The sequence below is a fragment of the Balaenoptera musculus genome, chromosome 18 (genome assembly GCF_009873245.2).
Source record: "Balaenoptera musculus isolate JJ_BM4_2016_0621 chromosome 18, mBalMus1.pri.v3, whole genome shotgun sequence".
NCBI lineage: Eukaryota > Metazoa > Chordata > Mammalia > Artiodactyla > Balaenopteridae > Balaenoptera > Balaenoptera musculus.
Genome location: NC_045802.1, coordinates 8976540 through 8998310, shown reverse-complemented (window position 1 = coordinate 8998310; position 21771 = coordinate 8976540). Strand labels below are relative to the sequence as shown.

The following is a 21771-nucleotide window of genomic DNA, read 5'->3' as shown; positions in this document are numbered from 1 at the left end:
AGTCTTTATTAGTATAAGAAAATTGCTCTTTTAATACAAAAGCTTTTGTTGAGATATAATTCACAAAGTATACAATTCACTATCTAAAATACACAGTTCTGTGGCTTTTTTAGTAATATTCAGAGTTGTGCAGACATCACATGATCAGTTTTAGAATATTAAATATTATTGGTTTTGATAAAATATCTAAAGTAAAAAAATATCAGAATGGAATCCCATAATCTTAAAATATTTATTTGCTATAGCATTCTGGTTACAATGAATGTGAATATACTATCAAAATATAGGGAGAAAAAACCCAAAGAGGCTACATTCAAATAATTAGTTTTAAAATTATGTTGGCGTATACTTTGAAGTGTTTGAACACTTTAGAGATGACAGATGACCAGAACCGAAACCAGCACTTTAAACAATAAGTTCTGAAATCTGATGTTTCTGGCATGGTAATGGGAAGGATCTGAGAAGGGTTTATATAAACATCTCGGTGTTCCTTCCGTAGCGATTTAGTCCCCAACCATGACAAAGCAACTATTAGGCATGCATTTCCTTTAACCGTCTCTAAACAGAAATAGCAGCGTCACCTGCACTCCCGGATTTGCCGTAGAGCCTTGCCAAGTTCGTTGTTCTTCAAGCACTCGAGCATGGAGTGGATGGCTGCTTCAGTGGACGTGAAGGTCGGCTCAGACCACGCCCCCTCTACGTAGAGAGGGTCGGCTGTGACGGCTGCAGTAGCCTCCTTCAGGTTTTTCTTTAGGTCGCTCAGTTCCCTGGACATATTTAGCAGCTGTTTAAAAAAAATGTACTTTTACTGTATTTAGTTGCAGGCTGTATTTTTCATCCCCAAAGTTAAAAAAAAATTCGTATGAGGTCTGGTGAAGCAGAAGCTTAATATCTCGGTAAACTAAAATAGGACAGATGAAACCGTACTGCGTGGTATATGTAGGGTTATGGGGCTGAATGCGTTGTATTCAACCATGTATCAACAGCTGGGATGCTCTCCTTATAGAAAAGATTGACTCCTTTTAAAAATCTCGTCTATTTAAGCAGAAGGGCATACACAGAAGTAAAATGCACAAGAGAACAGGCTCGGGAGTTGGATAAAGCTGGGTTTATTAGATGCCAGTTCTGCATTCTTGACTACTGCATAGTCAAGTAAACAAACTTTTACGTGCCTTAGTTTTTTCATCTGTGAGACTGAAGATATTACCCACCTCTCAGGTTATTTTAAAGATTAAACAAACAGCTTGGCACAAAAGTGCCCAATAAATGTAATTATGCCCAATAAATGTAATTATGAACATGGATGCTGTTTGAAGAATAAACTTTTCTCACTACTCCTATGCCACGGGAAAAGATGAAAGACATAATTTTAAGAGGAAGGAGGAAAATTCTCAATGTCATGTTAGTATTCATGTTACAGGTAAGAGATATTTTCCCTCAGAATTACTGGAACCAAAAGATTCTGAGTTGTTAAAAAGTAAATCATAAAGAGAAACTATGTCACTTCTTAGTGCCTCCAAAGTGTACAGTGGAAGACAGCTCTCTTGCAGTTTGACCTCAAGAGCATTTAAAAGAAACTGAGATGAATTTAAAGGTTTTTTGTTTCCCTTTGTCATGTAAGCTGAGGATGCCCAGTTTCTCAGAAAAGTTGATTTACCCAGCATCTTTACCTGTCTTCATTCCCAGCTTGCTCACTGCACAAGCTATAGAACTGAAGCCCTCAAGGACTGTCTTCACACAGACGCCGATTAAATACAACTCTGTACTCCAGCCCCAGGTTCAAAATTCAAGGAGGTAATCCTTTTACATAAGTTGTTAAGAGTGTCTTAGACATATAGTTTTTAAGTGTGAAAGTGAATTTCTTATTTTAAATCTAGGTAAGTTTTAAATACTGTATGTGTGTGTAAAGTATTTAAAACTTACCTAGATTTAAAATAATTAAGGAAAAATTCACTTTAAATTTATTAGATTTAAAATAATTATATACACACACACGGTATGAAACATGTAATTTACTACTCTTAAGTGAAACGTGAATTACTTTTTTAATATGGAAAATGACATGTGAATTGCATGTGCATTGTCCTCTATTTTTCGAGCAAAGAATGGACTCTGAGAGTTCGGTTCCTACTTTCCAGAAGAGAAAAGCTTCTCTTGACAATGGGCAAATCCCAGTCATCAACTGTCTTTTCTTTTATCTGATAATTTGTGATTCTGTGGAGGAAAACTCGTTTGTGAAGAGCTCTTCATAAACAAAGATGTCTGACTCCTGTCTCCCTTGAAATTGGGATCTGTGAAAGGACAGTTGACCCTTGAACAACTCGGGGTTAGGGGCACGGTCTAACTTCTGGTCTGCCCCCCCCGCCCCTAGAACTTAACTACTAACAGCCTCCTGTTGACCGGAAGGAAGCCTTACTGATAACACACAGTCCATTAATACATATTTTGTATGTTATATGTATGTCTACGTATATTTTATGCAGTCACGACATATGTATTTCTAGGTATGTTTGCGAGATTTTTCGAATTTCCAACAGAATTTCCAATATATTTATTGAAAAAATCCACATAGGTAAGTGGACTCACAGTTCAAACTCATGTTGTTCAAGGGCGAACTGTATATTTAAAAACTATAGTCACTTTTTTCCACACTGAGTAATAACTATGGTTAAATGGCTGTCATTCTGTCTCCTCCTCCCCTACCCCCAACTCAGACATGAGGTTTCTGGGCTCCATCCACACGCCGCTGCTTGCAAGGGGATTGTTTCATAGACTCATGACTGTTCCCTGACAGTTAGCACATCTGCACCTTTAGCAGCAGATCCTTGTATTTAACTACAAGCAAGATGGGATCTAGCAGGCAGAGTCGGTCACTGACGAGCAGGCAGGAGCTGTGGATGTACCATTGTCTCAGTCCTCCTCTGACATCCCTGTCTTAGCGGTGGCACTGTGGTTACGTAGTTCATCTGAGAGGGGACCTGAGCATCGTCCTCGACTCCTCCCTCTCCCCCCCGCAACAACCCAATCAGTTTCAGTGACCTTTTGTCCTAAAATATCTCCCACGTTTCCTCCCTCTCCTTACCTAGCACTTCTGTCCTAGTTCAAACTCTCACCTCTCATCTGAGCTATTTCAGCGGCCTCATAACTGACTGGTCTGTCTCCAGTCTAGTTGTCATCAAATCCACCCTCCACATCCCTGCCGTGAAGATCGAACTAAAATACTCACAGGTGCAGCATCTTGCATGATCTCACCTTACTTATCTCTTCCGCCTTAGTCCATCGTTCCTCTTGGTTTGCATTTTATAGTCTAGCAATCCTCAATTGCCTGTACTTGTAGTTCCTTTCTCTTTCTCACTACCATGTTTGTGCCCACGCTGTTGTTTCTTACTGGAACATTCCTCCTTACCCCCCACTTCATCGAATTCTAACTCATCCTTTAAGAATCAGCTCAGGTGTGATCTCCTCCAGAAAGTTTCCTCTTTCAACCTCCTTGTCTCCAGGTGAACTAGGCACTCACCCTCTGAGCGTCCACAATATCCAGTGTACACCACCATTATTTCGCCTACTACACTGCAGTAGTAGTTTTTCAAGTCTAGGAAAAATTTGGCTCACTCAGAAGCTGTATGCTCAAGTTATTTTACCTTTTACATTAAAAATATTAATGCATCCGGATGATAAGCAGAGCAGGGAAGCGGAAGAGAATCGAATATCATGTAGTTATTTCCTTCTTACCTCAACGTAGGATCAAGTGTGAACAGCTAGAGGTAAGGAAAACCGTAACACAAGGAACTTTTTCAAATAAGGATCCCCAGACACAGGGCCAGGGGGAGGCAAGTGAGGCCCTCGGCACAGCATTCAGGGAGGGGCTCACCCTCAAGGTCGTCCTTGTATTTTGTGTCCAGGTATGTCGCTTGCCTCACCCTAGTCCTGGCACTGTCACGTGAGCACGGAAATAAACATAAGACACTGGTATTTAAGACCTGTGCTTGAGTGAAAGGCTTATGTGGGAATAAAATCACTTGGACGTTGATAAACTGGCAGGAGGGAGAACAAAAGGAAAGCAGTGATACTCAGGGCAGGACCTGGGGTCGGGAGTGGGCAGGCTCACCTCTGGCGTGGAGCTGACTTCGTGCACCTGGCCGATGAGCTTACAGTATGACTGAAAAAGCAGCAGCAGCTGGAAGTGTAGCTTATACAACCTCTGACACAGTTCCAGTTGCTAAAGAGAGAATTTGCATGGGAAGAAAGAGTTATTAAGGATCATTCTTGTATAGTAAGTGAAATCTTAGTGGAGACTAATGCACCTTTTTTTTAAAAATCAAGGAACCATAACTAGCTGTTACCATTCTAAATAAAACAGAACAATAAATCCAATCAATGACTATCAGTGAGAAATTCACTGTGTCATATAGAATAAAACAGCTCCTGGAGGATGACTAATTAGAAAGAAGTAGTAGCTAGCTATAAAGGGACTTAGTGAACTGCCAAATTTCCATTATATTTGCCAATTAAATTACAGGTTTAATATCTACAAATTATAGCTGTAGTTGTCTTAATTTTTACAAGCTATACATCTTTGAACACAATTTCTTTTTATTAAAAGTATATTTGAAAGGCACATTAAGTGGTTCTAGGTGTTAAATTCATAAATTCAGCAGACACTTGGGAGATTATTCCTTGTGACAACTCTGGCTGCCATTTAGGGTGTAGGCACTCATCCTAAAGTCTGTGTAAACACAAGAGTCACGTGACTCTCTAAGGTGCTGCATCAGGTTTAATGATGCTTCTACTCAGTGCTCAACAAATTTGTTGAATTAAAGAGAGATAAAAAGGGCCCAAAATGCTTACAAAAAGGAGAAATCATGAAAGCATGCAAAACTTTCTGTGGAAAGAAAGAACGTTAAAAAAATATGCATACAAAATGGCCCTGGAGCTCTATAGACACCTCTGGAATTGAAAATGTTTTCATTATACAGCTTACATGTACTGTAAGGGAAGAATAAACCATGAGTAATTCCAACACCAATGATCATAGTACTCTTTGAGCTGTTATCTGCTTAATGGCCTCTAAACTTTGCCTGTTTTATCCCAAGAAAGGGTTAGCTCCTAGGTAGCAGATGGGATTCTGCGAGAGGAAAAGGACAGCCTTCACTAGATAGAATTTAATGGCTCAGCAGTCACCACTGAAAGTGGGTGAGATATGTGGCTTAAACCAAACACTTCACTGTTCAGTTTCCAAGTGTGGTTAAGTAAGAATAAATAGGGCCTTTCTTTCACTAATGGACTATAAAGAACTCAGTAAGAATTGAGAGCCATTGAAGTGACTTCAAATTGTTCCCCCCAAGTCAGTTTAAGGAGAGAAATGACAAGAATTTAAATTTAGGTTTTTAGGAAGCATATTCCATTAATAGTATTATTAACATACTCTGGACCCTAATTTTTAAAGTGACGAAAGTTCATGCTAAGACCATGCTGGATGGAGTTTTCTTTCTCCTCTCTCCCTGGCCCTTAGGGGGGAAAAAGCAGTTCTACTTAGATTGATTTGATCTCTCAATGCTGGTAACCAGCCTAAGTGTAAAGAAGTAGCTACACTCATTTGCTAACCCAAACTAGATGTTTGGTTGTTTTAGTAACACATTTTATGATAATTTAAACTTGACTTTGTGGAAACCTTTTCAAAATCTGGTATAAAAGACAACTGCCAGAGACTCTCAGACAAAAAAAGTATTGTTTAAAAACAAAATGTTACCTTTCACAATTTAGGGTGAAACCTAGCTATGAAAACTCTGACTTTTCTAAGTGTCAGATAATGGTAGTTATTTCTAAAAATATTCTAGTGATAACATGAGAGTTCATAGCAACATAGGTTTCTACTTTGTGAGGAAAGCAGCCCAGAATGCTAATCAACTACATGTCTCAGTCTACCAAATAAAAGAAAATGAAACAAAAAAGGGAAAACATGCTAAGAGATATAATAGTAACAGTAAAAATAAGATTGTTATGGGTCCATGCCTAAATGGACAAAGAGTATGAAAGAAAGTTAACTTACTGCAAGAGATTCCATTTGCTACACAGCAAGCATGGCACAGGAAACAAAGGAAAGGAAAGAAAGTACAGGGTCAGTGTAATGCATGCAACAGAAAGCACGGCCCTCTTCCAAGAGCAGAACCATCAGCCGTCAGCCGTATTAGCATCGCTTGCCCCAACGTGATAAATGGTTGCAAATGTTGTACCCATTCAACATGCACAGCAGTCCAGTTAAAAACAAGCTCTAATGGGAAACATGTCATTGAGAAAACATAATTTGTGATCTTTTAGATTCTCTGATTAGTTCATTTAGACTTTGTCAGTCTTGGAGAGACCATAAGTGAAAACTTATATTGCTTGAAGATTTTAGTGTTTAAATGTGAATAGTAACATAGTAAACATAGTAAAACTGTGAGGAGACCAACTGATTAATCTGAAAGAACTACAGCCCCAAACAAATTATACTATTGCTAAGTTAAGGCAGAGTCTTTAATATGTTTGGCTTCATATCTACTACACTATGACTATCCAGTTAGCATAGAATATAATTAACAATCTGAGTGGCATTTTCTTTAGAGTCAGATTGCCTTCCACATTGAGAATATTTTACAGGACTGCTAGATATTATTTCAAAGGACTGAACATTGTCTTTATACTCCCAAACAAGTGTGAGATATGACAAGTAATCTTGCATTTTAGTTTTTATAATATTTTTCCCCAGCAGACAATTTCTAAAAGTAATCTAGAACGGATGTTAGTCTACAAGATTATAAATTTGTTAACTGGGCCATGTTACAGATTACACAACCTGAGGTATTTACTATTTTCAAGAAAACTTTAACTGTGCTAGAAGTTTTTATAACCAAACCTTATGTACTGAAAGACAATGTCACACAAGAAAGGAGTACAGGGCCAGAGTTTTAAGTCTACATATACAGAGTTGCCACTGTGAAGACTTTTTAGAAAACGTCAAATCTGATTGAAACGTTTAGTATGCACCTTAGTACATAACTGCTTCTACCATGGAATTTACTTTTCAGAAGCATGGAATGAAGCAAGTGCTGAGTAAATTACATGGTCTTATGTGAAGAAAACTGCTATCTTTTTTACTGTTTTCCAAAACAGTGTTGTAATCCCAGGTCATCAAGTCAGCTAAAGAAAAATTTTCTCTGTTCAGTGAAGGCAAATGAGGCTTTTTGACTTCAGCCTGGTACCGAGGAATTTCATTGTCAACGAATTCCTTCCACTCCACACTCAGGGCACACACTTGTGTTTCTGGGGAGATGGCCAGCTTGACGAACACCAGTTCTCAGTGTCCTCCTTACACTCTCCTTTCTAGGTAGGCTAGTCCAAGCTGCATTGATATTTATTACCCCAGAATCTTTTCCTAGGCCACAGGCTTGGATGTAGTTTGCATTTAGAGCTCCAAAAAGATAGTGAAAAAAGCCTTTCAAGGAAAATGTTAAAACTACCCCCCCCCCCCCGCACAAATATTTTCTGGTATCCAGGTTTTAAAAATAATCCCTTTAGAAGTCTTTATAGATATATCTATGTTTTGGTGATTCAAGATTCTTTTGAAAATGTGGGAATTTGTTTTATTTGGTCACAAGGATTTTCTTCAAGCCCGGTTCCTGTACTCCTTATATGGCTTGATTTATATATAAATTGGATTTAGAGGTATGTTTTCTCAAAATGAGAAAAAAAATGTCAAGAAGTCAAGATGTTAAGAATTGATCATAGACAAGGTAGCTTAAAAGCCTAGAATCATCTAGTTCTTATTCATTAACAGTATCATAGGAGGAGCTTCAAGATGGCAGAAGAGTAAGATGCGGAGATCACCTTCCTCCCCACAAATACATCAGAAATACATTTACATATGGAACAGCTCCTACAGAACACCTACTGAACGCTGGCAGAAGACCTCAGACCTCCCAAAAGGAAAGAAACTCCCCACATACCTGGGTAGGGCAAAAGAAAAAAGAAAAAACAGAGACAAAAGAATAGGGACGGGACCTGCACCTCTGGGAGGGAGCTGTGAAGGAGGAAAGGTTTCCACACACTAGGAAGCCCCTTCCCAGGCGGAGACTGCGGGGGGCGGAGCGGGGAGCTTCGGAGCCACGGAGGAGAGCGCAGCCACAGGGGTGCGGAGGGCAAAGCGGAGAGATTCCCGCACAGAGGAGCGGTGCCGAGCAGCACTCACCAGCCCGAGAGGCTTGTCTGCTCACCCGCCGGGGCGGGCGGGGGCTGGGAGCCGAGGCTTGGGCTTCAGTTGGATCGCAGGGAGAGGACTGGGGTTGGCGGTGTGAACACAGCCTGAAGGGGTTAGTGCGCCACGGCTAGCCGGGAGGGAGTCCGGGAAAAGGTCTGGAGCTGCCAAACAGGCAAGAGACTTTTTCGTGCTTCTTTGTTTCCTGGTGCGCGAGGAGAGGGGATTCAGAGCGCCGCTTAAAGGAGCTCCAGAGACGGGCGCGAGCCGCGGCGATCAGCACGGACCCCAGAGACGGGCATGAGACGCTAAGGCTGCTGCTGCCGCCACCAAGAAACCTGAGTGGAAGCACAGGTCACTCTCCACACCGCTCCTCCCGGGAGCCTGTGCAGCCCGCCACTGCCAGGGTCCCGTGATCCAGGGACAACTTCCCCGGGAGAACGCACGGTGCGCCTCAGGCTGCTGCAACGTCACGCCGGCCTCTCAGCTGCAGGCTCGCCCCGCCTCCTCCGTACCCCTCCCTCCGCCCGGCCTGAGTGAGCCAGAGCCTCCGAATCAGCTGCTCCTTTAACCCCATCCTGTCTGGGCGGGAACAGACGCCCTCAGGCAACCTACACTCAGAGGCAGGGCCAGATCCAAAGCTGAACCCCGGGAGCTGTGCGAACAAAGAAGAGAAAGGGAAATCTCTCCCAGCAGCCTCAGGAGCAGCGGATTAAATCTCCACAATCAACTTGATGTACCTGCATCTGTGGAGTACCTGAATAGACAACGAATCATCCCAAATTGAGGAGGTGGACTTTGGGAGTAACGATACATATATTTATTTTTTTCCCTTTTTCTCTTTTCGTGAGTGTGTATGTGTACGCTTCTGATCTTTCAGCAGAAACCCTGCAAGCCAGAAGGGAGTGGCAGGACATATTTAAAGTGATGAAGGAGAAAAATCTACAACCAAGATTACTCTACCCAGCAAGGATCTCATTCAGAATTGATGGAGAAATTAAAAGCTTTACAGACAAGCAAAGGCTAAGAGAATTTAGCACCACCAAACCAGCTTTACAACAAATGCTAAAGGAACTTCTCTAGGCAGGAAGAACAAGAGAAGGAAAAGATCTACAATAATAAACCCAAAACAATTAAGAAAATGGTAATAGGAACATACATATTGATAATTACCTTAAATGTAAAAGGATTAAATGCTCCAGCCAAAAGACATAGACTGGCTGAATGGATACAAAAACAAGACCCATATATATGCTGTCTACAAGAGACCCACTTCAGACCTAGGGACACATACAGACTGAAAATGAGGGGATGGAAAAAGATATTCCATGCAAATGGAAATCAAAAGAAAGCTGGAGTAGCAATTCTCATATCAGACAAAATAGACTTTAAAATAAAGCCTATTACAAGACACAAAGAAGGACACTACATAATGATCAAGGGATCAATCCAAGAAGATATAACAATTGTAAATATTTATGCACCCAACATAGGAGCACCTCAATACATAAGGCAAATACTAACAGCCATAAAAGGGGAAATTGACAGTAACACAATCATAGGAGGGGACTTTAACAACCCACTTTCACCAATGGTCAGATCATCCAAAATGAAAATAAATAAGGAAACACAAGCTTTAAATGATACATTAAACAAGATGGACTTAATTGATATTTATAGGACATTCCATTCAAAAACAACAGAATCCACTTTCTTCTCAAGTGCTCATGGAACATTCTCCAGGATAGATCATATCTTGGGTCACAAATCAAGCCTTGGTAAATTTAAGAAAATGAAATCGTATCAAGTATCTTTTTCTACCACAACTCTATGAGACTAGATATCAATTATAGGAAAAAATCTGTAAGAAATACAAACACATGGAGGCTAAACAACACACTACTTAATAACCAAGAGATCACTGAAGAAATCAAAGAGGAAATCAAAAAATACCTAGAAACAAATGACAATGAAAACACAACGACCCAAAACCTATGGGATGCAGCAAAAGCAATTCTAAGAGGGAAGTTTATAGCAATACAATCCTACCTTAAGAAACAAGAAACATCTCAAATAAACAACCTAACCTTACACCTAAAGCAATTAGAGAAAGAAGAACAAAAAACCCCCAAAGTTAGCAGAAGGAAAGAAATCATAAAGATCAGATCAGAAATAAATGAAAAAGAAATGAAGGAAACAATAGCAAAGATCAATAAAACTAAAAGCTGGTTCTTTGAGAAGATAAACAAAATGGATAAACCATTAGCCAGACTCAAGAAAAAAAGGGAGAAGACTCAAATCAATAGAATTAGAAATGAAAAAGGAGAAGTAACAACTGACACTGCAGAAATACAAAGGATCATGAGAGATTACTACAAGCAACTATATGCCAATAAAATGGACAACCTGGAAGAAATGGACAAATTCTTAGAAAAGCACAACCTTCCGAGACTGAACCAGGAAGAAATAGAAAATATGAACAGACCAATCACCAAGCACTGAAATTGAAACTGTGATTAAAAATCTTCCAACAAACAAAAGCCCAGGACCAGATGGCTTCACAGGAGAATTCTATCAAACATTTAGAGAAGAGCTAACACCCATCCTTCTCAAACTCTTCCAAATTATAGCAGAGGGAGGAACACTCCCAAACTCATTCTACAAGGCCACCATCACTCTGATACCAAAACCAGACAAAGATGTCACAAAGAAAGAAAACTACAGGCCAATATCACTGATGAACATAGATGCAAAAATCCTCAACAAAATACTAGCAAACAGAATCCAACAGCACATTAAAAGGATCATACACTATGATCAAGTGGGGTTTATCCCAGGAAAGCAAGGATTCTTCAATATACGCAAATCAATCAATGTGATACACCATATTAACAAATTGAAGGAGAAAAACCATATGATCATCTCAATAGATGCAGAGAAAGCTTTCGACAAAATTCAACACCCATTTATGATAAAAACCTTCCAGAAAGTAGGCATAGAGGGAACTTTCCTCAACATGATAAGGCCATATATGACAAACCCACAGCCAACATTGTCCTCAATGGTGAAAAACTGAAACCATTTCCACTAAGATCAGGAACAAGACAAGGTTGCCCACTCTCACCACTATTATTCAATATTGCTTTGGAAGTTTTAGCCACAGCAATCAGAGAAGAGGCAGAAGTGAAAGGAATACAAATCAGATAAGAAGAAGTAAAGCTGTCACTGTTTGCAGATGACATGATACTGTACATAGAGAATCCTAAAGATGCTACCAGAAAACTACTAGGGCTAATGAATGAATTTGGTAAAGTAGCACGATACAAAATTAATGCCCAGAAATCTCTTGAATTCCTATACAGTAATGATGAAAAATCTGAAAGTGAAATTAAGAAAACACTCCCATTTACCATTGCAACAACAAAAAAAAATATCTAGGAATAAACCTAAGGAGACAAAAGACCTGTATGCAGAAAATTATGAGACACTGATGAAAGAAATTAAAGATGATACAAATAGATGGAGAGATATACCATGTTCTTGGATTGGAAGAATTAACATTGTGAAAATGACTCTACTACCCAAAGCAATCTACAGATTCAATGCAATCCCTATCAAACTACCACTGGCATTTTTCACAGAACTAGAACAAAAAATTTCACAATTTGTATGGGAACACAAAAGACCCCGAATAGCCAAAGCAATCTTGAGAAAGAAAAACGGAGCTGGAGGAATCAGGCTCCCTGACTTCAGACTATACTGCAAAGTTACAGTAATCAAGACAGTATGGTACTGGCTCAAAACCAGAAATATAGATCAATGGAACAGGAAAGAAAGCCCAGAGATAAACCCATGCACATGTGGTCACCTTATCTTTGATAAAGGAGGCAAGCATATACAGTGGAGAAAAAGACAGCCTCTTCAATAAGTGGTGCTGGGAAAACTGGACAGCTACATGTAAAAGAATGAAATTAGAACATTCTCTAACAAACACCATACACAAAAAAAACTCAAAATGGATTAAAGACCTAAATGTAAGGCCAGACACCATCAAACTCTTAGAAGAAAACATAGGCAGAACACTCTATGACATAAATCACAGCAAGATCCTTTTTGACCCACCTCCTAGAGATATGGAAATAAAAACAAAAATAAACAAATGGGACCTAATGAAACTTAAAAGCTTTTGCACAGCAAAGGAAACCATAAACAAGAGGAAAAGACAACCCTCAGAATTGGAGAAAATATTTGCAAATGAAGCAACTGACAAAGGATTAATCTCCAAAACATACAAGCAACTCATGCAGCTCAATATTCAAAAAACAAACAACCCAATCCAAAAATGGGCAGAAGACCTAAATAGACACTCCTCCAAAGAAGATATACAGATTGCCAACAAACACATGAAAGAATGCTCAACATCATTAATCATTAGAGAAATGCAAATCAAAACTACAATGAGATATCATTTCACATCAGTCAGAATGGCCATCATCAAAAAATCTACAAAGAATAAATGCTGGAGAGGGTGTGGAGAAAAGGGAACCCTCTTGCACTGTTGGTGGGAATGTAAATTGATACAGCCACTATGGAGAACAGTATGGAGGTTCCTTAAAAAACTAAAAATAGAACTACCATATGACCCAGCAATCCCACTACTGGGCATATACCCTGAGAAAACCATAATTCAAAAAGAGTCATGTACCAAAATGTTCATTGCAGCTCTATTTACAATAGCCAGGACATGGAAGCAACGTAAGTGTCCATCGACAGATGAATGGATAAAGATGTGGCACATATACACAATGGAATGTTACTCAGCCATAAAAAGGAACGAAACTGAGTTATTTGTAGTGAGGTGGATGGACCTAGAGACTGTCATACAGAGTGAAGTAAGTCAGAAAGAGAAGAACAAATACCGTATGCTAACACATATATATGGAATCTAAAAAAGAAAAAATGGTCACAAGAACCTCGGGGCAAGACAGGAATAAAGATGCAGACCTACTAGAGAATGGACTTCAGGATACAGGGAGGGGGAAGGGTAAGCTAGGACAAAGTGAGAGAGTGGCATAGACATATATACGCTACCAAACGTAAAACCGATAGCTAGTGGGAGGCAGCCGCATAGCACAGGGAGATCAGCTCTGTGCTTTGTGACCACCTAGAGGGGTGGGATAGGGAGGGTGGGAGGGAGGGAGATTCAAGAGGGAAGAGATATGGGGACATATGTATATGTGTGGCTGATTCACTCTGTAATAAAGCAGAGGCTGACACACCATTGTAAAGCACTAATACTCCAATAAAGATGTTAAAAAAAAAAAAGTAGCATAGCCATTCTTGTTTCTCTGTATTCTGCTCTGAAGCCAGTTCTTTGCTTATGATGTAGCCAGTTAGGTAAAAATCTGAGAAATTTTCGACATGTCAGAAGATAAGTCACAGTATACTATATTACCTATAATTTTCATCATGTTTAACCTCTGAAAGTCACTGGTTTAAACTAAATTGGATAAAATTTAGGAAATCCAGCCACATGTTGAAGCTTTCCTACTCAATATTACATAGATGCATGTAATCTCCTAAGCAGGTGGGTACAATATGTACTCAGCTGTTGCTAAAATCACTTGGCTCTGGCACATTCATGACTATTGCATTATATTTGTTGAGTAGTTTTTTGGACCTTGGTCATGACTATCTTTCAAAGATTTGAAAGATAAATACCTTTAAGCCTCTAATACAGATTACACAGCCTGACGTATTTACTGTTTTCAAGAAAACTTTCATTTCAACAGACATTTCCTTACTCAGTCTAGAGAAGAGATTCCTTATAGCAAAGGACTGACTGACTGTATCCGAAGGATAATGTTTAATGGGTTACAGTTTAGCTGGAGAAACATCTCGTCTTGTTCAACATTTAGCTTTTTGTTCAATTTGTAGAAGAACAGAGGTTGCAGGCTTCTCTCGTTCTTGGATTAGACAGGGATAGGAAATACACAGCTAAGAGGGTTAGTGTCCATGAAGACTCTAGGATGGTCTGAATGTAATAAGATAAAATGTAGTGCAGCTACATGTAAACTCTTGTACTTGAGTCCAAAGAGTCGAATGTTCAATTAGTGCTCAGAAATGGCTGTGGAATTAAGAGTGCGTCAACTAAAATCACTTATGGCAAATGAAGTGGCAATCTCTCCAGCTTGCCCAGGGCCAGCCCTGCAGAACCGGGGAGGTGAGCTGTGCTAATTCGCTGTAGGGTCGAGGCCAATGCCACTGCCTGGAGAGCCCAGAGCCGAGATGCTTCACCGCATCCTACGTTTCCGTGAACTTAAACTCCCCAGCAGCAGCCGCTCCAGGATGAATTTCGCGGGCGACAGGAGAGGTCACCGCAAACCACAATCCTTATTTAGAGGTGCTGGCTTTAAGTCGTGAAGAGACCCGTCTCGCTGGGTGTGTGCAGGCGGAGAAGACACTGGTACAGCAGCGTCTGCCAAGGAGCTGCCCTCACGACAGGCGCGACTTACACGCCCGCCTTGTTCTACATCTTATTTGCTGTGCGCCGTGCCTCATTCTAGGAGAACGGGTATTGTAGTCACCAAGTAGCCTAAATTACTGACTAATCACACCTGTCTTAACAAAAGCCTTCCCTCCAAAATACTTCCCATGTATTAGAAGCACTTTTCTCAGGAACACTGTTCTGTTGTTTTGTACACACGCTACAACGACTCCTCCAAGGTCCCCTCAGGGAGTGAGGCCAGCACACGGGCACTAGCATCTTATATACGCAGAGATTGTTCTCACTGCGGCAAAGAGGAACACTCCTGTTTTTCTTGAAAGGCACAATTCTATTTAGCTTTCACTTCCCCATTGTGGGGCCTTAGGTGCAGAGGCACATGTTTCTATTATAAAGAAAAGAACATCGTGATGACTGGCACCTGGCTCTTGCCGGCAGGGTCGGGAACTCAGTGTGCACAGCGGACGGTGGAGAGCCAACCAGCTCAAGGTCACTGCTGCCACTTTAGGAAGGCAGGCCTGGTGTTGCTCCCTCTTTTTTCTCTTTTTTTAAGAGATGCCAGGAATGTTGTTTTGAGTGTACGTGTGAACAATTTTAAGTTTAAACTGTTGGGTCAAATTTAAATTGTACAAGCTGAATAAAACATGTCTGAATTGGTTACAGCTTACAGGCTACCAGTGTGTAACCTTTCCTCATTACCTTGATGTCTACAACTTCATGTTGAGAATAGAAGAAAAATCAGAAAATAAATATTCAGCATCCAACAAAGAGTTATATTCTGTTCCACAAACAATTCCACAGCAATTTATCACTTATGTTACCAGTTAAGAATGACTAGAAATCAGCTACTGGCCAAGACCAGACCGGTTGGGGTAGGGCTTGGGGTGGGAAGACTTCACATGCCTATCTGTACTTGGTCACCATCTCTGGCCGACTGACATCTCTAACTGCTCAAGAGTTTGCTAGGTTTAGTAAGGTAAGTACTAATCCTTCCATAAAGTCCACGCTTCTCTGAAACAGAATACACACGTGGAATAAGTTTTGGCATGTTGACTTCGCAATTTATATCCAGACATAGATTCTTCAAGTTAAAGCTCACTTCCTATCTCCCCCTTCACTTGTCCCCATGCAAAGGGTACTCAGAATAACTGGCAACATCAAACTATTCCAGAAGATAGAGAATCTGACTTAAAAAAGAGAGCTGGAGTGAATCAATCAATGGAGGGTAAGCAGTGCTCTGAGGTCAAACACTTGTTGGGTTTTGCCTTGGGATGGAAGCCAAATGATAGCTCTAATCAGAAAAATAATCTCTCTCCCCACTCTGGATATAAGATCAATACTGAGATGCATTGACACTGTCATTTCTCCTCAAGGCCCACCCTGAAGACGATTTCTCACCCTCTGAAGGATGCACACTCCAACATGCTTTTCTAGGTGTGACAATGTAATTACAAGGTGACCTCTCTGCCTAGACCCATCAGCAGCCCCCTAACTTGTCTTCCCAAGTCCACGCTTGCCCACTTCGGTCCGTTTCCACAGGAGAGCGGGCGAGCCCCACTCTGATCACACCCACCTGTTACAACTTTTAATTGCCCGCCATTGCTGTTAAGATAAGCACCCAAAGCCCTGCACGGTCTGGCTTGTGCAGCTTCTTCAGACTCAAACTTTTCTCCCTGTCACTGTCTACACGCCCAGCCCCACAGGCTCTCGTCAGTCCTTGGAAAGGGCCAGGTTCCCTCCTGCCTCGGGGCCTTCACACAGGCTCTCCACCCACCCCTCTGCACTCTAGCTCAGAGCCGAGATCTCCACTTAGATGGCACTTCGTGGAGAAGCCATCCCAGAACTGCCCTCCTGGTAGCCCAGGTTCTCTTGCTGTATTCTTTCATAGCTTTACTGTTCCTTCCTTTCCTTAATGGCACTTGTCACGGTTTACACGTGTATGACTGTTGGTTAACGTCCATCTCCCTGAACAGATCAGAAGCTCCACCTGGGGCAGAATTCACTGTTGTACCCACCATGGGGGTCACAGGAGTAACTGCAGAATTGAATGATCTTAATCTGTTCACACTTTTCTGCCCAGTTTCCTTTACAATATGACATACGTTTATAAGCCAGCTGGTCTGAGGTGTGTACTTAAAGCAATTCTAAATGAGGAAAAAAAAAGTCTGAGTGATTGCTGAAAGGTCAACAAAGACTTTCTTCATTGAAGGAGCTAAGTGGATCAGTGAAGAATTAATGACATCTGGTTTTATATTCTGAACGAAGAACAGATTTATTAGGAAACGGTTAGTATAGTTAGCGTCAGCAGAAAGGTTATTTTTATACTTCTACGTTTCCAAAAAGAAGACCGCCCCGCCCCAAATCCCATCAACACAGTCATGCTTGGCGCGAATGTCATTCTTTCTTACTCTAGAGGTGTCATGTGAATGTATGGGATGAACTCATTCTGCCTCTTCCTTTTTCAAGTTCCACACTTCTTGGGTAGATCAACACCAACACACAAAGTCAGAGCACAGAAAAGATAAACTCTAACAGGCTTTTATTACCTTTTCTTCTGAGTCCCCTGGTTGACAGGTAATTACTCCATCTCTTGATCCTCCTGCAAATGTTGCCTTACAGTTTGCAAGCCACTGTTGTCAGAAAGAGATACAGACATAGATAAATTCAGTGATGTCCTAAGAATGTTTTTACAATCAATTCTGTCAGGAAAAATAGATTAAGCTTCTAATCACAGTAAAATAAAATTTTTATATAACGACTTTTTGAAAACTTTTTGGTTAAAGATTAATAATTTGAAATTAAAATATCTGCTTAGATGGGTTCAGTGATGGTCATTTAAAAATTTCAACATTTATCATTTCAGTGTTGTGATGTATCACCCTGAAGAATGGTTTCACCAGAGCATTCCAAATTTATGTATAGATTAAATTCACATATGGTTAGAAACTTTTCATACGACTGAGGTTAGGAGACAGGTCCCAACACTTCCTCGCAGGCTGGGTCATCTTGGACAATGCACCCTGACTCACGGCACACCTTCTTCTCTGTTATTTTGAGGTGGCTTCTTTGAGGCAGGTCTATTTCACTGTAAGAAAGGCTATTATAGTAATAGCCCAGCTATTTAAAGATTCTGCCGGTCCTTAGTATCTGGAATAGTAACTAGTATAGATGTGAAAGGAACCTTTGGGCAGAAAACAATAAGCACTGAAGAACTGAAACTCACACTTGACATCAAAAGACTGGCTCGTTCACCAACCAGAATGAAAGGATTACTTTTATTAACTGATGACTGAGAAGCTGGAAATCAGTGACAGCGAAAGAGCCACAGAAATAGAAGACAAAGGGAATTGTTGCAGTAGAATGTCAGAACTCTCTTTGACAGGTCATGAGATAACAACAACAAGAAAAAAAACCCAGTAGCTTTAGAATGAATATCTTCTATGTACGACGCACTTGTGCTGGGCAGTTTACATATATTATTTCTATTTTAAAGGCAATATTGTGTAGTGGTTAAGAGCATGGACCTTTGAATCCCACAGACCTGGGTTTCAATACCACTATGCTACCTCCTAGCTAATGAGAATAATAATAGCAACTCCCAGGGTAGTTGTAAGCATGACATGATTTAAGTTAAGAGATGTAACTCTTATCAGGTTGTTGGATACATAGAAAGGACTCAGGAAACGACAGCTGCTATGACTGTTATAATCGTTATGTTCTTACAACAGTTCTGCAAATTAATTACTATTATCACTGTCTTAGAGATGATGAATCTGAGATGAGAGGAGGTAACTTACCCAAGGTCACTAACCCTGAAGTAACTGAGCTGCAATTTGAACTCAAGTCCATCTGACTTAAAAATCCACGCTCTTTTTATAGTGCCTGGTATATGATAGGAAGTGCTCCATGGAAATTACACATGGAAGTTGCTGGAAATCAGGGGGTTTGCATGGATGGTTTCTGAATCACTTCTGTCTCTAACATTTTACAATTTACATCTTGGAAGGAAGAAAAAAGCAAAGAGCAGGAGCCGAGGCCACGAGAAACCACGGAGATGGAGAAGCAGCTACCGAGGTTGGTTAAAAGGAGAAGAGAGAGGAGGTCCGTCCCAACCAGTTTTGGGGGAGGCGGACACTGGAAGGAAGTAATTAACAATTTTAAATTTCTGAGAAAAGAAAAGTTATAATGTTGATAAACTGACATATTAAGCAGATACCCACTTTCCCCAGTTTCTTGGTAGGGAAATTATAGGGCTAAAATCGAAAGCTGAAAATTTTCTCTTTTGTAGGTATCATTTTTATATAATCCATAGTACTGACAGTTCTGCCACCATTAAGTTGGAACTGTAATCCTTCACAGAAGAATAGATGAAATCTGTCTTCTCCCAAAAGAGCCTCTCTTGGGTAAATCACATCGCCTCCCAAGAGTTCACAGTGGTTGGGTTCATTTGGTTTTAAGTAAATGTATAGGCACAGAAACATAGAAGCTTACTGAGAGGGTGGCCTCTTTTCTGTTGTTGTAGGTGTCCAAATATTCTTGCAGTTCCAAAACACTGAACTTGAGCTTGTCCAAAAGTCCACAAGAAAGGAGCTAAAGACAGGAAAATAATTTGTATTAAAACAACTTCCAGAGAGACACCTAGACAAAGGCATGGCTACGCAGAGAGAAAAGAGAAGTATATTTAGATGTAAAGTGTGGGGCGGGGGGGCTGGTAGCATCCATTTTAATAAGCTGTGCAGTTTGTAATTTAGCTCCACTATCAGCGGCAATTGCATTGGATACTGCTAATCAAAGTCTCCTGTGAAAGTATCCATCTTCCCCATATCGGGATAGACGGACAAATCTTAACAAGTATTCCACAGAAGCCCACATTAAGATACAGCATCCATTTTATGCATGGACTCTAGTGTCTTCATCCAGCAATGTGAAGACAGACCGCCAAATAGGTTTTCAAACTGATTTTGTATTTAATCTGTACTTTAAATCATTAGTATTACATTTATACAGTCACGATTCAGCAGTCAGCCAGGGACTGTTTTAATCATCCTTTAAACCAGCGGTCCCCAACCTTTTAGGCACCAGGGACCGGTTTCATGGAAGACGATTTTTCCGCAGACGGGGTGGGGGGGTGGGGGGGTGGTCCAGGCGGTAATGCGAGCGGTGGGGAGCGGCAGATGGAGCTTCGCTCGCCCGCCCGCGCGCCGCCTACCTCTGGCTCTATGGCCTGGTTCCTAACAGGCTGCGGACTGGTACCGGTCCATGGCCTGGGGGTTGGGGACTCCTGCTTTTAAACTCATCATTTGCAGTTGGGCTGGACGAATCCATCCAGAGGGCAATCGTCTCTTGGAAGTAGGGAAAGTGATAACATCGTTGCCTCTGGGGACCCATCTGCTTAGCCAACCTGGCATCGTGGGGACTGGCTAGGTCTGCTCTGGGAGGTTAGCTCACCACATTCACAGCCTTCAAAGTCAAGAGTCATCAGAGAGAAGCGACAAGGCCGCGAAGGGAGCACAGAGGGGGATCTCCTCCGGATTCCCTGCAGTGACTGCCTCGGCTTGGGCTGGCCATGCAGTCATTCCTGTGCAGGCCCAGGCCTCTGGGACTCATAGCACAGCACAGCGCTGCTCGCAAACACTGAGAGTGTCTTTCAAACAAACCACAACACACGTGTGCTTCCCTCAAGTTCCGCACCATCAGCTGGGCGGGCCATTTGCCGCGGGAGCAGGCCTGAGATACTCACTGTCTCGGCGTCCACGAAAAGCGTGGGGCACTCGGAGCAGGAGGTGAGCATCTGGGAAGAGCTGACGAACTTGGATCCGATGCCCCGGAGGTTGTCTCCAAGGTAACTGGCCGCATCACAGGTTAGGAAGCAGAACCTTTTCTGAATATTCTGAAAGGCAACATAATTACTATTTGTAAATGGCCACGTTTTAACTTTTGTACCAGAAAAAACTATTTTTTAATCTTCATAAAAATATCAGATGAGCACAGGTCCTCCATGAAGTGGTGGGAGGGGGGGCGGTGATAGGGGCAGAGTGAATGTCTTAAGTCAAGTGAGTAATCAACCAGTGTGAACAAAGTTTCTTCCTAAAATGTCATTTCCCAATGCATGGGTGCTCATATAATCTTTTAAATAAATGCTGCTTTTGCTTTTTGCTGATTGTCAGTGCCGGTCAGCAGCTTGAGTCTGCCTAGCGTGTTTGTCAGATGAGTGAGAATTTCTGAGATTACTTCAATGTGGGTGAGAGGAAAAAGGTCATGAGATATAATCTGTTTCCCAAGATCACAGCTCCCTGAGATAGAGCACTAAAATGGGCCATAAAGCCTCTGAAGAATGAAAGGGTAAATTCACGGGACCTGTCTCCCTGTGAGAGCGCCTCTGATTAGGAGTCTGTAACTCTGTCTGATAGCTTTGCACACATCAACTCATCAATCCTCACAACCAGGTGAAGGAACTGAGGTTAAAAGAGGTTAAAGGACTCAAGGTCATGCAACTAGTAAGTGAAAGAGTTAAGGATGAGCTTGACTTCTAAGTTCACATCCCTTCTGTAAACCTATAGTGCTTCCTAAATGTTACTATTCCCCCCATACTGCCTGAAGAAAAACCATAATTAGGAAGAATCTGACTCACTGGGCCGGTGTCAGTGCCAAAATGAGAATATTTTTAGCCCCAACTTCCAACACACAACATCTTTAACAAAAAGAACAAAATATTTAACCAAAAAATAATTCCAGTTCTAGGCACTGGCCTTCCCCAAAGAGATGTCGTACCTTTTGAGTTGGAGAATCTAACCCACGAGAAATCCTCTCTGCCCTGTTATGGGGAAATTAGCAGGTCCCCAAAACAGCAGCAGGCTCTTGGTTCCTTACAAGTTATACTAGAAAAATGCCTACCATGTTGCATATTATTTATTTTTTATTTAATACCTCTGAGAATCTTGCTATAATGCATAACATACATATGTCTTTATGGTGTTTTTAGTTTTACGTGCAATTAAAAAAAAAAAACTCGACAGGATGCTGCTGAAAGGAA

General features: G+C 41.1%; 1 protein-coding gene across 8 annotated transcripts in view; it reads right to left on the bottom strand.

Moving 5' to 3' along the window:
• The window catches only part of FRY (FRY microtubule binding protein), a 425513-nt gene that overhangs the window by 1453 nt on the left and 402289 nt on the right, over positions 1–21771 (bottom strand). For 6 of the 8 annotated variants that reach the window (XM_036831330.1, XM_036831325.1, XM_036831323.1 and 3 more), the window contains 6 exons: positions 20479–20628; positions 19230–19328; positions 17285–17368; positions 6050–6067; positions 4109–4219; positions 582–784 (listed from right to left, as the gene is read on the bottom strand). In XM_036831330.1, coding sequence (XP_036687225.1) covers positions 582–784; positions 4109–4219; positions 6050–6067; positions 17285–17368; positions 19230–19328; positions 20479–20628 — 665 coding nt within the window. The remainder of the gene's footprint in view (positions 1–581; positions 785–4108; positions 4220–6049; positions 6068–17284; positions 17369–19229; positions 19329–20478; positions 20629–21771) is intronic. The other 2 variants (XM_036831326.1, XM_036831329.1) reach the window with 1 other exon arrangement.